At 36.2% G+C, this 13,349-nt stretch overlaps 2 protein-coding genes across 2 annotated transcripts; one reads left to right on the forward strand and one right to left on the reverse strand.

Moving 5' to 3' along the window:
• Window positions 1–1,910: 1,910 nt before the first annotated feature.
• Window positions 1,911–5,708, reverse strand: LOC105160422 (fructose-bisphosphate aldolase 3, chloroplastic). Its single transcript, XM_011077793.3, has 6 exons — window positions 5,401–5,708; window positions 3,965–4,234; window positions 3,666–3,775; window positions 3,486–3,576; window positions 3,084–3,353; window positions 1,911–2,516 (listed from the first exon to the last, which is right to left on the reverse strand). Exons 1-6 carry the CDS (start codon window positions 5,560–5,562, stop codon window positions 2,238–2,240), a joined length of 1,182 nt encoding a protein of 393 aa, XP_011076095.1. The 5' UTR covers window positions 5,563–5,708; the 3' UTR covers window positions 1,911–2,237.
• A 2,460-nt stretch (window positions 5,709–8,168) lies between these two features.
• Window positions 8,169–13,145, forward strand: LOC105160431 (2-oxoglutarate (2OG) and Fe(II)-dependent oxygenase superfamily protein). Its single transcript, XM_011077804.3, has 9 exons — window positions 8,169–8,730; window positions 9,759–9,806; window positions 10,430–10,606; window positions 10,710–10,860; window positions 10,953–11,039; window positions 11,498–11,622; window positions 12,074–12,192; window positions 12,480–12,591; window positions 12,872–13,145. The coding sequence occupies exons 1-9, from the start codon at window positions 8,386–8,388 to the stop codon at window positions 12,905–12,907; spliced, it is 1,200 nt and encodes a 399-aa protein (XP_011076106.1). The 5' UTR covers window positions 8,169–8,385; the 3' UTR covers window positions 12,908–13,145.
• The last annotated feature ends 204 nt before the right edge of the window (window positions 13,146–13,349 follow it).

The raw sequence follows: 13,349 nt of genomic DNA on the forward strand, positions 1-13,349 counted from the left end.
AACTCTAATTGTGTCCTATACTTAAAATAAAAATAATACAAGTATACATTTAATTGAAATTGAATGTCTTCTTTTAGCCTCACATATAATACTGTTCTTTATGCATGTTCTTTTTAATACACATAGAAAGTAAATCCTATATTATTCCCCTATTGGAAGAGTTGGTGGAGGCTGCATCAAGCTAACATCACTACGAAACTAATCAAATTGAGAGGTCCAAATTGGGATTCAAGACCATAAAGCTCTTCAGCCAAGCCAAGGGCCATCAAGGCATCACTCACTTGTTTACCATCTCTTCCTTCTGGTTATTACATGTACTCTACATCAATTCAAGCTTGTTGCTCAAAGCCCTAACATATGCTAAGTTACCCCCATTGTTGTATGCATGGTTGTTCACTGGAGATCACATATAAAAACTTGGGCCTACTTCTAATGTTTCGATTCACATGTTAAAACATAAACATAGCCAAAAACAATGGTTTTATTGTCCCCTACATGTTTAATAAATCGAGGTTGGTCAAATTTATTGCCGTTTTCAGTTTCTTTTATATATTTTAAAAAGGTTACAATATCGCGTAATTAGAAAATTATTTTGAGTTTCTTTGAAAGCATTCCCTGTCTACCCATATACAAGAAAGCAATAATGACAGAGTTGTGGTGAGTACGAACTATGATTTTAAAATGGTGGAACATTACACGTGATTTTGATTATTCATTTTGATTATTTTCAATGAATGATCAGCCATTTGAAAGTAATCCCTCTCATCCAAACATGAAAAAATAAAATACCTATCGGGATTTGAACCACTGGAGCCCCACCATAATATGAGGAGAAAAGTTCTGCATCAAATATCATAGAAAACCACATCATCAAATATCAAGAAACAAGCAAATATATTTTGGGTTTCTTTTTTCCTTTATTTTTTCTAAATTGTAGTTTCTTAAAAGAAAATAAATCCAAAAACCATTTTTGGTGTTTGAAAGGATTTGAATTAAGAATTTGAAATCTTTCAATACAAATATAATTTAAGTGACAATTGATGAGATTTGAATATGCATATGTATATTAATTGAGAATACATTGTCGAGTAAAAATGATAAGGGATCGATTTTAGGATGAATTTGTCAAAATTAAGAATTCGACACAAAAAAAAAAGAAAAAGAAATGAATAAGATTAAATATATTAATTGAGAATTCGGCCCTACAGATTCGATTTTATAACTTCAAAATATTAGAAAATACATTTTTTACAAAAACAGTACTACGATTACTTTATAAGTATGTAATAATAAAATTATTGAGAGTTTAATCTATTTATAAATACATATGTTCATTTTTTAGACTTTAACTATTAAAAATTTTAAAACATGTGTTACTTATACATACATTAAAACACCTATAAACTATTTATATTACTATTTTAAATTATAAATATATGATTTTTCTATATTATTTATAAGTATAAATAAAATACACAGTTTCTTTTCATATATGTATAAATATATCTTCTGTAAACGTATATAAAACATTAAAGAAAAGGTATAAGGATAGATCCGAATTAAAAATACTAGAACCTAAATTTACCTCGAGTCCAAATTAAGACTTCAAAACCCGCTCCAAGCGGGGTGGGAGCAGGTCTGGGATAGACCCAAATCAATTACCCATTCCCATTACCAATAATCCATTTTCAACTCTAATATCTAAAATTCAATTTTAAGTTAGGTAACAATTTCTTTTGGTAATTTCAAAACGACAAAAGGCTTATACCTTCATGAAATTGGTAAATACATTGGCATTTCTTGGGATATCACACGATATTGGTTCGATTCCCAGTGATGCTTATCCAGGATTATCTTCATTGAAGAGGAGGAAAAGGAACAAGCAATTCCCAATTAATAATTCAAAAAGAGGATGAAAAGGTTCATTACCGAGCACAAAATTTAATAAATGTAGACAAGTACAAAGTTACATTAGATGCATAAGTATTAAGCTCACACTACCATCCTGATACTAAATAAACATTCCTTCATAATGGTACATTAAGCCTCATGGTCCTCATCAATATCCCAACCTCATACAGGCTAAAGTTTGGATACTTGGTTCTCACTTATGACAACTTATTACAAACATTATTCAAGAACTAAGTAATTTAGACCAAGAAAGAAAATGATTGAAAAGGGATATTGCATTCGAGTCTTTCACTGAAGGGAGCAACTAAGGGCTTTTGAGCCCCCAGTTAGTATGTATAGCCCTTGACAAACATTCCCTTCTTAGCCTCCTCATTCTCGCCCTCAGCTGAGTACTTTCCAAGTTGTGCCAAGGAGTTTGCCTTTGCACGCACCAAAAGTGCTTTCTGTGCTGCTTCTACATTCTCTGGGCGACCTTGCCATGTCTTGAGCACAGTGTTTTGCAATGCTCGTGCATAGGAGAAAGATACATGCCATGGGTTGGGACTTTGGTTCATTGCGTTGAGGTTCAATGTTGCCTCCACTTCAGATTGTCCTCCTGACAAGAACTGAAACCAGAAACGAAGTTTACAAAGAGACCGCTGAGATTAAGAACAATTCACCTAAAGAGGATAACTGATCTGGCTGGCAATGGTACATTTCTGATGCAAGCGAAGAGTCTGTATTATCAAAATCATTAATGGATTGGTTTTTATGAAAAGAGAAACAAGCACCAGTCAACAAAATCAACTTGTTCAAATAATTGTTTTAAGTATTGATGCATGCAGTACATTAACCAAATGAAACTGTGTTCCAAGTCATTGACGTGAAACACGTAGTACAACCTTGCAAGTTTCTGATAAGTTCTGAACAAGCACATCCGTAATTTTACCAGGGTATGGAAATTGATCCTAGTAAGTGGCCCATATAATGTTTTAGATGACAAAAGTGGCATCCTTTTTCAAATCCTGTGAACTGTGAAGGAACTTTTATGTTTGGTTTCTTACTAAGACAAAGTCCAAGCCAAATAATAACTCAAAAAGTCCCCATTCCTCGATAACTACCTAATAAGATAAAAGCCAAAAGTACCAGCAAAGCATTTGTAATATCATTGATAATGTGTTCATGTGAAGTACCATGATTCCAGGGACCGCAGGAGGCACTCTTCTTCGAAGCATGGTGAGTGTATATTTGGCAATGGTATCTGGTGAAGCTTTCTCTTTGTGTTCAGCCCCTGGAGTTACCATGCTCGGTTTAAGCAGAATTCCTTCGAACGTGACATTGTTCTCCGCCAAGTAGTAGAAGACCTCGGCCCATACTCTCTCTGCCACTTCAAGTGTCCTCTCGATTGGATGATCCCCATCGAGAAGAATCTCAGGTTCAACAATAGGCACAAGGCCATTTTCCTGTATAGAAACATAAAAACATCTGACTTTGTATAAAACAAGGCTACACTCCAGTTGTAAAAGCGAAGTAGCAAGTCAAGCAAATTCCAAGAGAAGAGAAGGGTAGTACGGTATGGAATTTTGAATAGGTACCTGAGAAATTGCGGCATAACGAGCGAGACCCCAAGCTGCTTCTTTAACAGCCAAAGCAGACGGACCACAGGGTATGCTCACAACAGTTCTCCTAAAATACTCAGATGCAAATGCAAAATGGTAAGTAGACCTAAGTATGGTGTAACAAATGAAGTAAATAGATTAAGAAAAACAGCATACCACTTTGCAAAACGAGCCCCTTGCTTATAGTATTCGGCAGATCTAGAAGCCAATCCATCCAATCCCTGGCACCACGATTCATTGTTTGACCCTGGTAGTGGAACCAAACCCTGTCCCAAAGGAGAAAAAAATAAAAAAGGAATGGAAGGAAAAGATAAAAGAGAACAAATTAGATTGACAACTTGGCATCCGGAGTCCAAATTCTTAAGAAATGTGATAATCAATGGAGATCTTACACAGGTACTATATGACGTGATTTGGTAACATTTGGGAAAAATCAAAATTCATTTTAAGCTCACCTTATCAACTTTGATACCAGGAACGATATTCTCATCACGCAAGCAGTCCACGAACTTCTTTCCGTCCGTGGTTGACTGGTAAAGTGTCTCTTCAAAGAGAATGGCACCAGAAATATATTCACCGAGGCCAGGAGTAGTCAGGAGAAGTTGTCTATAAGCCTGTCTGTTTGTTTCTGTGTTGTCAAGTCCAATGGACGCCAACCTCTTTCCACATGTCGCATTTGATTCATCAATTGCAAGGATTCCCCTACCTGGAGATGCAATTGATTTCTGCTCCAACAAAAACAAAGCACGAAACACTTTAGCAAAGAGACAAATTAGCTAATATATGAGCAGCAAAGGCTTTGCATTATCATTTTACAACTAGCAGTGCCATTATACAGTCAGAACACGTACATGTTGCATCTTATTCAAAGAGATAGTGAGCAAATGTTAGAAAAGATTGCTAGATGAGAAGAATGTAAATGCTAAGTAAAGAATTTCAGGCAACCAAAATTACTTAAGGTCGTATAAATAACTAATAGAAAGAGGGCACCAATTAAAAACTGACCTGATAAATAAACAAGTAAATTGAAGATTGCCAAAGATAGTATTTTTTTAACTCTAGCTGTTACACAACTTTATAGGACCCTAGTTAAAAATCGAAGGTGGCTACAATTGTCCATATGGAATCTGCATATAGTTGCACTCCTCTTTTATGCCTAGTGGTAAAAGCTAATGCTCACCAACCAAAAGAATAGTACAAGCACGTGAGTAAGACCTAATCAACCCATTTCGACAATTTAATTTAAGAGGGTTAAAATAGAAGAGAAGTGGAATCCCACTAAATTAAACAATCAACAGTTGCAGTCAACCAGAATATTTTTTGATGCTGCAGTACCAGCGTGCATCATGACCTCGCAATGATATAATTTGAAGACTAACCATTTCATATAAAAATAAATTTAATACTCTCAACAAATTCACTACAGCACATACGCGCTTCAATTTCTGGCATAGGCTTTCAAGATTTAGCAAATTGGCGTTCATCATGGTGAATTTTAACTACCAATCACTGCAGCCACCATGTTAAAAGCCACAAAAACAAGAAGTAAACTAAAGCAATTCAATCATTGTGGTTATAGCTCAGGTGAAAACAAAAGGAAAATCCGTAACATTTCAGTAGAACATAAACAAAATGATCGAGCAAGAAATGGAATCAGTTACGAAATCTAGTATCCAAACAGCAAGGGAAACTTATATTTTCCAATAAAGCTGCACACCATACATTTGCCTAATAATTTCCTACACACTCCAAACCATGATCACCAACACATACAACATCCATACAAAACCTCAAGCCGCCCAACATCCAAAGCGAAGAAAAATGCAAATACTATGAACAAAACAATATAGCAAACAATTAATCCACACCCAAGCACGGAGAAATTCCTTACGGCGGTTTTGATAAGTTCATCCGTGTAAGATCCGGCACGGATAACCGATACACGGCGGGTGGGGAACCGCGCCGCCGATCCAGGTCGCTGATTGACTGCCTGCTGGCCTGCGATCCACGATGAAGAGGAGGCAGTCAATTTCAGCAAACTCGAGCAAGCCATCGCTCTTTGTTTGCGTCGGTAACCAACTCCGTGAGAGAAAAAGAGAGAAATGAAGAGGGTGTTGTGTATTTTGGGTGGGCTATGGGTTTATTAGGAGAGAAATGGGAATGAGTTGTTTTCTCCTTTATCTCGGAGAGTCCGCTGGTGAACTAAAAAGACAGACTCATCAGCACCTACCAAACAATGACTTGCTCTACGTCTCCGTATCAGGTGGTTACAAAATTACCTTGCTGTCCTTTGCTTGGTTTTTGTCTTTTTCTTTATTTTGGAAATACCTTCACATCCATTTTTCTTGCATGCTGCAGAATTTTGCACGCTTTTTGCATGTCGTGTATACTATTATAAAAAAATATATATATATTGTAATAACTTTTGGCTATTAGATTTATTGTTTTAAAAAAATAATCAGAATATTAATTTTAATATATTTTTCTTTTCATCCCATGTTTTTCTCACGCTACTCTGTATTTGCTTTTCTTTTTTTCGATAAGTGTATATTTAATTTATAAGTAAAATTATAATAATACAATCATGGAGTAACCGTATGATAATACCAAAGTATTCTCCAAAGTCTATCAAGATAAATCTGCAATAATGATAAGCTGTCTAATCTCATTTATCATCATAATAGCCAATGTCTCATGTGTCCGCTCAATGTCTTAAAATTTTCTTCGATTTCGCTCCTGCCACAAATGATAGACCAGATATCTCAATATTTCTCATTAAGCACATTGATCATATGGCAGCCTCCCTATCTTCTTGCCATCCAAACAACGCCAAACTCCCAATTATAGTGTGGTCAAGGGAACCGAACCCATCTCCAAATAGCTGCGATGCACCAGTATGAATACCAATAGTTAAAAAACAGATGGGAATGGTTTTCAAGCTGTCCACAATTGCATAGACTACAATGTCCGTCCAAATGACGAAACCAAGGTTTGTCCATAGTAGACAACTTACCGAGTATGGATAGCCACAGAATAAAGATATTATGAGGTATCTTCAAATTATCTAAAAGTAAAAAAGACCAGCTTACTTTAGGCTCTCATGGCTAAATAAGTGTGTAAGCAGCCTAGGCCGAAAAGATGTCACCCTTCATTCGCCAACTAATCGTATCAGTTACTCCATGGATAATAGGTAAGGAGTGTATCATATCCAAACAGTCAATATGTGTAAAATTGTAATGAGGAGCCAATACCACTCATCATAAAGAATCACTCTACTCACTGAATCATCAATAGAGGTGGTTGTAACTGTGAGCCATTTGAGAATCTATGAATGAGTGATCCAAGGTCGTGCTATGGATCCTGCCAAAGAAAAAAGAACCCCAATTGCCTATTCGGTATTCAACTTGCGTCTCTATATTTCTTTCTTCCCACACATTTTTGTAATTCTCATTTCCTCACTATACATATACTCAAGGAGATCACATGTGGCTGCGACAAAAAGTTTTTAAATAGGATAAATTTTATTTTTCAATATGAATGATAGAAGTTACCATCTAATCATTTTGTTACATTTTATCATTCAAAAGTATACGATCTTACATCTCAAGCTACTTTCGATAAAAAAAAAAAAAAATCATCAAACACTAGTCACATATGCATATGGAATTTGTAAGGGCAAAAAACATCACTCCACGACAATTTTATTTGGATAACTTAGTACTTGTAAGATTATACCAACAATGCCCGAGAAGAACAAGTAGAAATAAGTAATACCACCATAACTATATCAATTGATACAAGATTGTAATATTTTCATATTGTAATTTCCTAATAGAGTTTTACGCCATGCATATCATAATTTATTCCATGTATGGTTTCAAAATAAATATTTATTTTTTTATAATAATATATATAAATTTGTATGCTGATCAAAGACTCTAACTATATCCGATATTTAAAATAAAAATAATAAACGAATACATTTAATTGAAATTGTATTTATTCTTTTAGCCTCACATATAATATTATTCTTTATGCATATTCTTTCTAATACACATAAAAAGTAGATTGTATATTATTCCCCTATTGGAAGAGTTGGTGGAGGCTGCATCAAGCTAACATCATTACAAAACTAATCAAATTGAGAGGTCCAAATTGGGAATCAAGACCCTAAAGCTCTTCAGCCAAGCCAAGGGCCATCAAGGCATCACTCACTTGTTTACCATCTCTTCCTTCTGGTTATTACATGTACTCTACATCAATTCAAGCTTGTTGCTCAAATCCCTAACATATGCTAAGTCACCTCCATTGTTGCATGCATGGTTGTTCACTAGAGATCACATACAAAAACTTGGGCCTACTTCTAATGTTTCGAGTCACATGTTAGAACATAAATATAGCCGAAAATAATGGTTTTATTGTCCTCTAAATGTTTAATAAATCGACTTTGGTCAAATTTATTGTCGTTTTGAGTTTCTTTTATATATTTTAAGAAGGTTTTGATGTTGCGTAATTACAAAATTGTGAATGTAACGCAACTGAATCGCATTATATTAATAATGTACTGTATTAAAGTAATTAATCGAAGTCGTATTTGGAATAATTTATGTATTGTAAATCGTATTTCACATTTAGTATATAATGTCTAATAGGTATAAACTAAAATTGATAGTCACCTTGAGCAGCACATTTGGGTTCGTACAACCCTGATGTTTATACACTCCAAACCCTAGCTTTTCATCATCCCTTCATCACCATCTTCTCCACATCTCACCTGCAAAAAGAGAAACCCTAATCCGTCCCGAAGATGTCGCTCTAGTTCCTAAATTACCCCCTCTTTTACATACATTCGTCCAGAAGGATTTATATATCTCCGATGTCTCTCGACGGCGCAACTACACCAGCGGCAGGCGACGGCAGACCTGACCCGGCTGGTGGCTCCCAGTCGGGGCACGCCAACGGAAGTATTAATGGTGCGGGGCAGCAGAACGGCGTCATCGCGCCGCCGCCTACGTACTTGACGCACAGGCTGAGGCTGAACCCGAATTCTGATCACAGACCCGATAATTACGAGGATTTGGAGCTAGATTTCAGCCCGATGGTCTTTAGCTCGCTGGAGAGATATCTCCCGCCAAATCTCCTCCTCCAGCCGCGAGAGGTGAAGGTCAATTACATGCGCGAGATTCTTGTCCGTTACTACCCCGAGAGCGAGCGCGTTAGGGTGAGTGGATTACACTCTATGTTATTTGCATTAAGTGAATGTGTGTTTAGAGGGGTTGAGTATGTGCATGTCGAGTGTTAATTTGGGTGTGGGATATGTTCTCGATGTACACGTGGTGCTTTGCCCTGGTTTTGGACAAGGTTCGTGTTATAGAACCTAAAATGAGTGAGTCTCCACGAAATGATAGGTTAACGTATCGAATTTTTAGTAAGGTACAACAGCCAATGTGCGACTGATCACGCTGTTAAGATTGATGTGGGTTGATTCTCGTGTACATAGTTGAGAATAAAACGTTGTGAAAAATTCTGAAAGAAATCAGGCTACTGATTTTGGTAGAACTTAAGGCTGCATTTGATTTCAATCATTGGCTTTTGAATCTATTTATTCTTGAATCTATTCTTTGGGAAAAAAACGAAATTCTGAGGACTTGAAATCCACGATTCTTGAAGCTTGCTGAGAACTCAAGATCCATGATTTTTTCCGGTGAGACCCTGTGTTGTTTCAATAACAAATGGAACTAAGATTTTAATTGTCATGATAAGATTCTTCTTTTGATATTGAGTGGATAGGGCAGCGTGCTGGATGGTACTTTAGCTTTTAGGTGTAAGTGCCATATTCATGTGCGTGGTTGTCCAAATGGAAATGGTCAACTAAATCGAAGCTTCTGGGGAATCCGATTGTTCAGATTTTGGAAGTGGATGATTTTAGATGAAGGCATTATGGGCATGCTTGAGATGTGCTTAATTTGCTAGGTCTTGTGCATATCAAGTTGAATTGTGAATAAAAAGTGGTATAGGGTTATAGTGGGTCCAGAGCTGCAGGGATGAATCTTTGGCTTTACCATGTCCCTGTGAACAGCTTAGTTACAGACATTCTTCTATGGCAACTTTTATTCTTTTGCAGCATGTGTGTATGGGTATGTGCATGCAGGTCTACATACATATAATTCGATATAACATACCATTATGTATATGCATTCCCACACAAGTCAATGCAATTGAGAATTTAAAACAATTGTGTTTGAACAGATTCAGAAGCATAGAGAATACAGACAGAAGATTATATCCAACTATCAGGTATGAATTTTATGAATATTTGATTACAGATGCTGTGAACTTGAGTAATATCCATTATTTCTCATATGCCTATAACAGCTCTAATGGTCCTTTGATGACTGCTTAATGTTACAATGGTTTCATCAGAGACATCAAATTGAAATTGGAACAAATTAATTTTCTGGGGATTAAGGGAATATTTAGTACTGTATATTGCCTCCTTTTATATTTATTTTTCTACATTTGGTTTTTCCTAGTTATGAAAATTTAGCATGCATTGAAGGAATTGGGTTTTATTCCATTTTGTAGAGTTTGCTCTCACATGAAATCTAGGCACCAACATAATTACTATGCTTGAAGCGTGCATGATTTGGTAGGGCAGTGGACAGCCTTCCTTCTTTACCGGGAGAATGCTTATCAAGTGCTTGTTAAAAGATAAAATATCAACTTAATAAAGCCTTCATATTGGTATACTTTTTTATACCCTGATGACTTTCAGGGTGGGAACTATGGACATTGGTATGTAGCATTCGCTGTTACCATTTGTTGTTTTTATCCACATCTTATTGTCTTTCTCTTTTCTAATTTTGTCATGTAAGTTCAGAATTCTAACAAACAATTGAGGATTATCTTTGTCTCCTCAGCGCCTACACAGGGAGCTTTATACGATGCATGCTTCAAACTTTTTTGTCCCCTCGTTCCTCAAGGCTATCAATGAGAACACTGAACAGGGTTTTAGAAACATAATGTCTGAACCCTCTCCAGGAGTCTTTACATTTGAAATGCTGCAGCCACGATTCTGTGAAATGTTGCTAGCTGAGGTGAGTTCCTTCTTTCTGGTTATCATTCAGCATCCTAACTTAATTTCTCCCAGCAGTTTGGACTTTGGACTTTATGCTTTCTTATCATATTCTGATTGCTCAGGTAGAAAATTTTGAAAAGTGGGTCCATGAGACAAAGTTCAGAATCATGAGACCTAATACAATGAATAAGTATGGTGCTGTTCTTGATGATTTTGGCATGGAAACCATGCTTGATAAGCTCATGGAAGATTTTATACGGCCAATATCAAAAAGTGAGTATGTTGATGACAAGTAGGAACACATTTTGAGACTCTGAATAAATTCCACTTTCCGTGTTAATCCTCTTCAACCAAAATGTTTGCAGTTTTCTTTGCTGAGGTAGGTGGATCAACGCTTGATGCTCATCATGGTTTTGTTCTTGAGTATGGGATGGATAGAGATGTTGACCTGGGTAAGTGACTGTACCCAAGTCTTCTTCCAATTTTATACGTGTATGTGTTTCTATGTTCTATCAGTTCTTGAATGTAACTACTATTCCCTTGCTCTGTGCTGTATCATATAATGATTGAAGAGGATTCAATTACTGTCCATGGTCCGTTAAAACTACCTCTAGGTAGTGTTTTCCCTTGTTTTCTCTAGCCATCTCCCCTTTTATTTCAACTTTCCTGACAACTTATTTTTCTTCCCTCTTCATATATTCTTTTCTATCTCTAGTACTTACCTTAATTAATATTTTCATGTATTCTCTGAATTATTTTTTCATTATTTAAGAAAAATATAAAAGTTATAAACAATAAAATTTGTAAGTTCAAAAAGTTGTAGTCATAGGTCAATTGGTTTTACTCATCTTATTACTGATAATGCAGCTTTCAAGACAGTCTTGGTGTTTTAACAAATTTAACTTTTCAGGTTTCCATGTGGATGACTCCGAAGTCACCTTGAATGTCTGCTTGGGTAAACAATTTTCTGGTGGTGAACTTTTCTTTCGTGGCGTACGGTGTGAGAAACATGTAAATACAGAAACACAGTCAGAGGTGAGTTGCTTTATCTGCAGCTTACTTAAGGTCAAGTGTTAACATAAGCTTGACAAGTCAAATTTTTCATAGGCTGACGTCCTGTTTCACTGTAAGCACTCACTTGTGCTTGTTCTATGTAGAATTTTCTTGTACATTTATTTATTTGTTTGTTTACTTTATTTGCTAATCATACATGGAAATAGTATGTTGCTTTTCCTTATATATCATTTTATTAAGCAAGTCCTGAAAACAACCAGGTTTCATTCTTGGAGTTGAACTTTTCTTATGAATGGATGATGATCCTCCTTCATATTACTTTCACATTTATCAAGTTGTTGGGTTTGCTCTAGGATTTGATTGGGACTTTCCTGAATTCAGATTAGTAGTCTATCTTAAAAGCAGAAATCTAGTCTACCTGGTAGATTCATATTAAGTGACTAAATTGAACTTTTTATTGGCTCTTTTGTAGGAGATCTTTGACTACTCGCACCTTCCAGGGCGTGCAGTTCTGCATCGCGGTCGCCATAGGCATGGTGCTAGAGCAACCACATCAGGAAATAGGATTAACTTGTTGTTATGGTGTAGAAGGTAAAGAACACCCTTCCCTTTGCTATACATCTGCCACTCTTACGCTTTAAGAATCTATTTCCTGGTTAATTCTAGAAAAGAATATTTTTTGGTCCAAAAGAAAAATGAACGTTGTAGTGCCATCGCAGAAAGTGAAATCTTTCCCCTATACTAATTCATTGCTGGTGATGTTTCTCTGGAGTATTGACGGAATATCTCCAAACAATCTATAAGCCTGTTCATTGAACTTGTAATAAACATGAACTTCCTGCTGATCTGTTTCCAATTCTGATTTCGTCATTCTACAGTTCTGTTTTTAGAGAGCTGAGGAAATATCAGAAAGATTTCTCCAGCTGGTGTACAGAGTGCCAACGTGAGAAGAAAGAGAGGCAGCGCCAGTCTGTTGCTGCTACCAAACTGGTAATATACAATCTTGTAGTTGGTCTTTTTTTTTACTTTAACAACTGACACGGGAAGGGTATCTTGCTAGTTTACAGTTGGATATGGTCGTCTGGAAGGAATGATAAAATAGTCCGGTTATGAACAGTGATTAAAATGCTGTTGCTATGAGAAAATATGACATTGCATCTTAGATAAGAGAGGAAAAGAACATGCAAAAACAGAATAGCACCTAACCGCATTTTACTATTTTCTCATATGGACTTTTGAGAAGCTCTAAAATGTTTGTGTGGCTTTCCAGGAATTGCTGAGGAGAGAAGGGCAGGCTGCTACTTGAGCTCCTAATTGTCTTTGCGTTCTAGACCTGTATTATATGCCAACCTCATCCTTGAAGAAACAATCTTGAGCGTAGTCAGTAGCAAGGAAAATGAAGCTTTTGTTGTCTGTTTCTGGTGCGATCTAAGCGCATATGTACATGAAAATTGGTAGGTTCGAGATGTCTGTATTAATCTCCTAGTCTTGACCTTAAAAGGAGCTGACTCATGTGATTATAACAATCATTCTTTAGAGATTTATCTGTTTCTAGTTCTGTTGATGGTAATCCTTGATGAGAAAATACATGATGCCATCTTCATTTTGTCAGGAAAATTTTAATGCCATCCATAGTCGAATAAGTAAACTGTTATGGGTGGTACGGAATAGGCCCTCGTTGATTAAGGATGGTGATGAATTGGTTTTCGATAGAGATTGCAATGCTATGTTCTGAGATCATTACATCA

Source organism: Sesamum indicum, linkage group LG1 (genome assembly GCF_026168435.1).
Source record: "Sesamum indicum cultivar Baizhima isolate 11 linkage group LG1, ASM2616843v1, whole genome shotgun sequence".
In the NCBI taxonomy this organism is placed as follows: Eukaryota; Viridiplantae; Streptophyta; class Magnoliopsida; order Lamiales; family Pedaliaceae; genus Sesamum; species Sesamum indicum.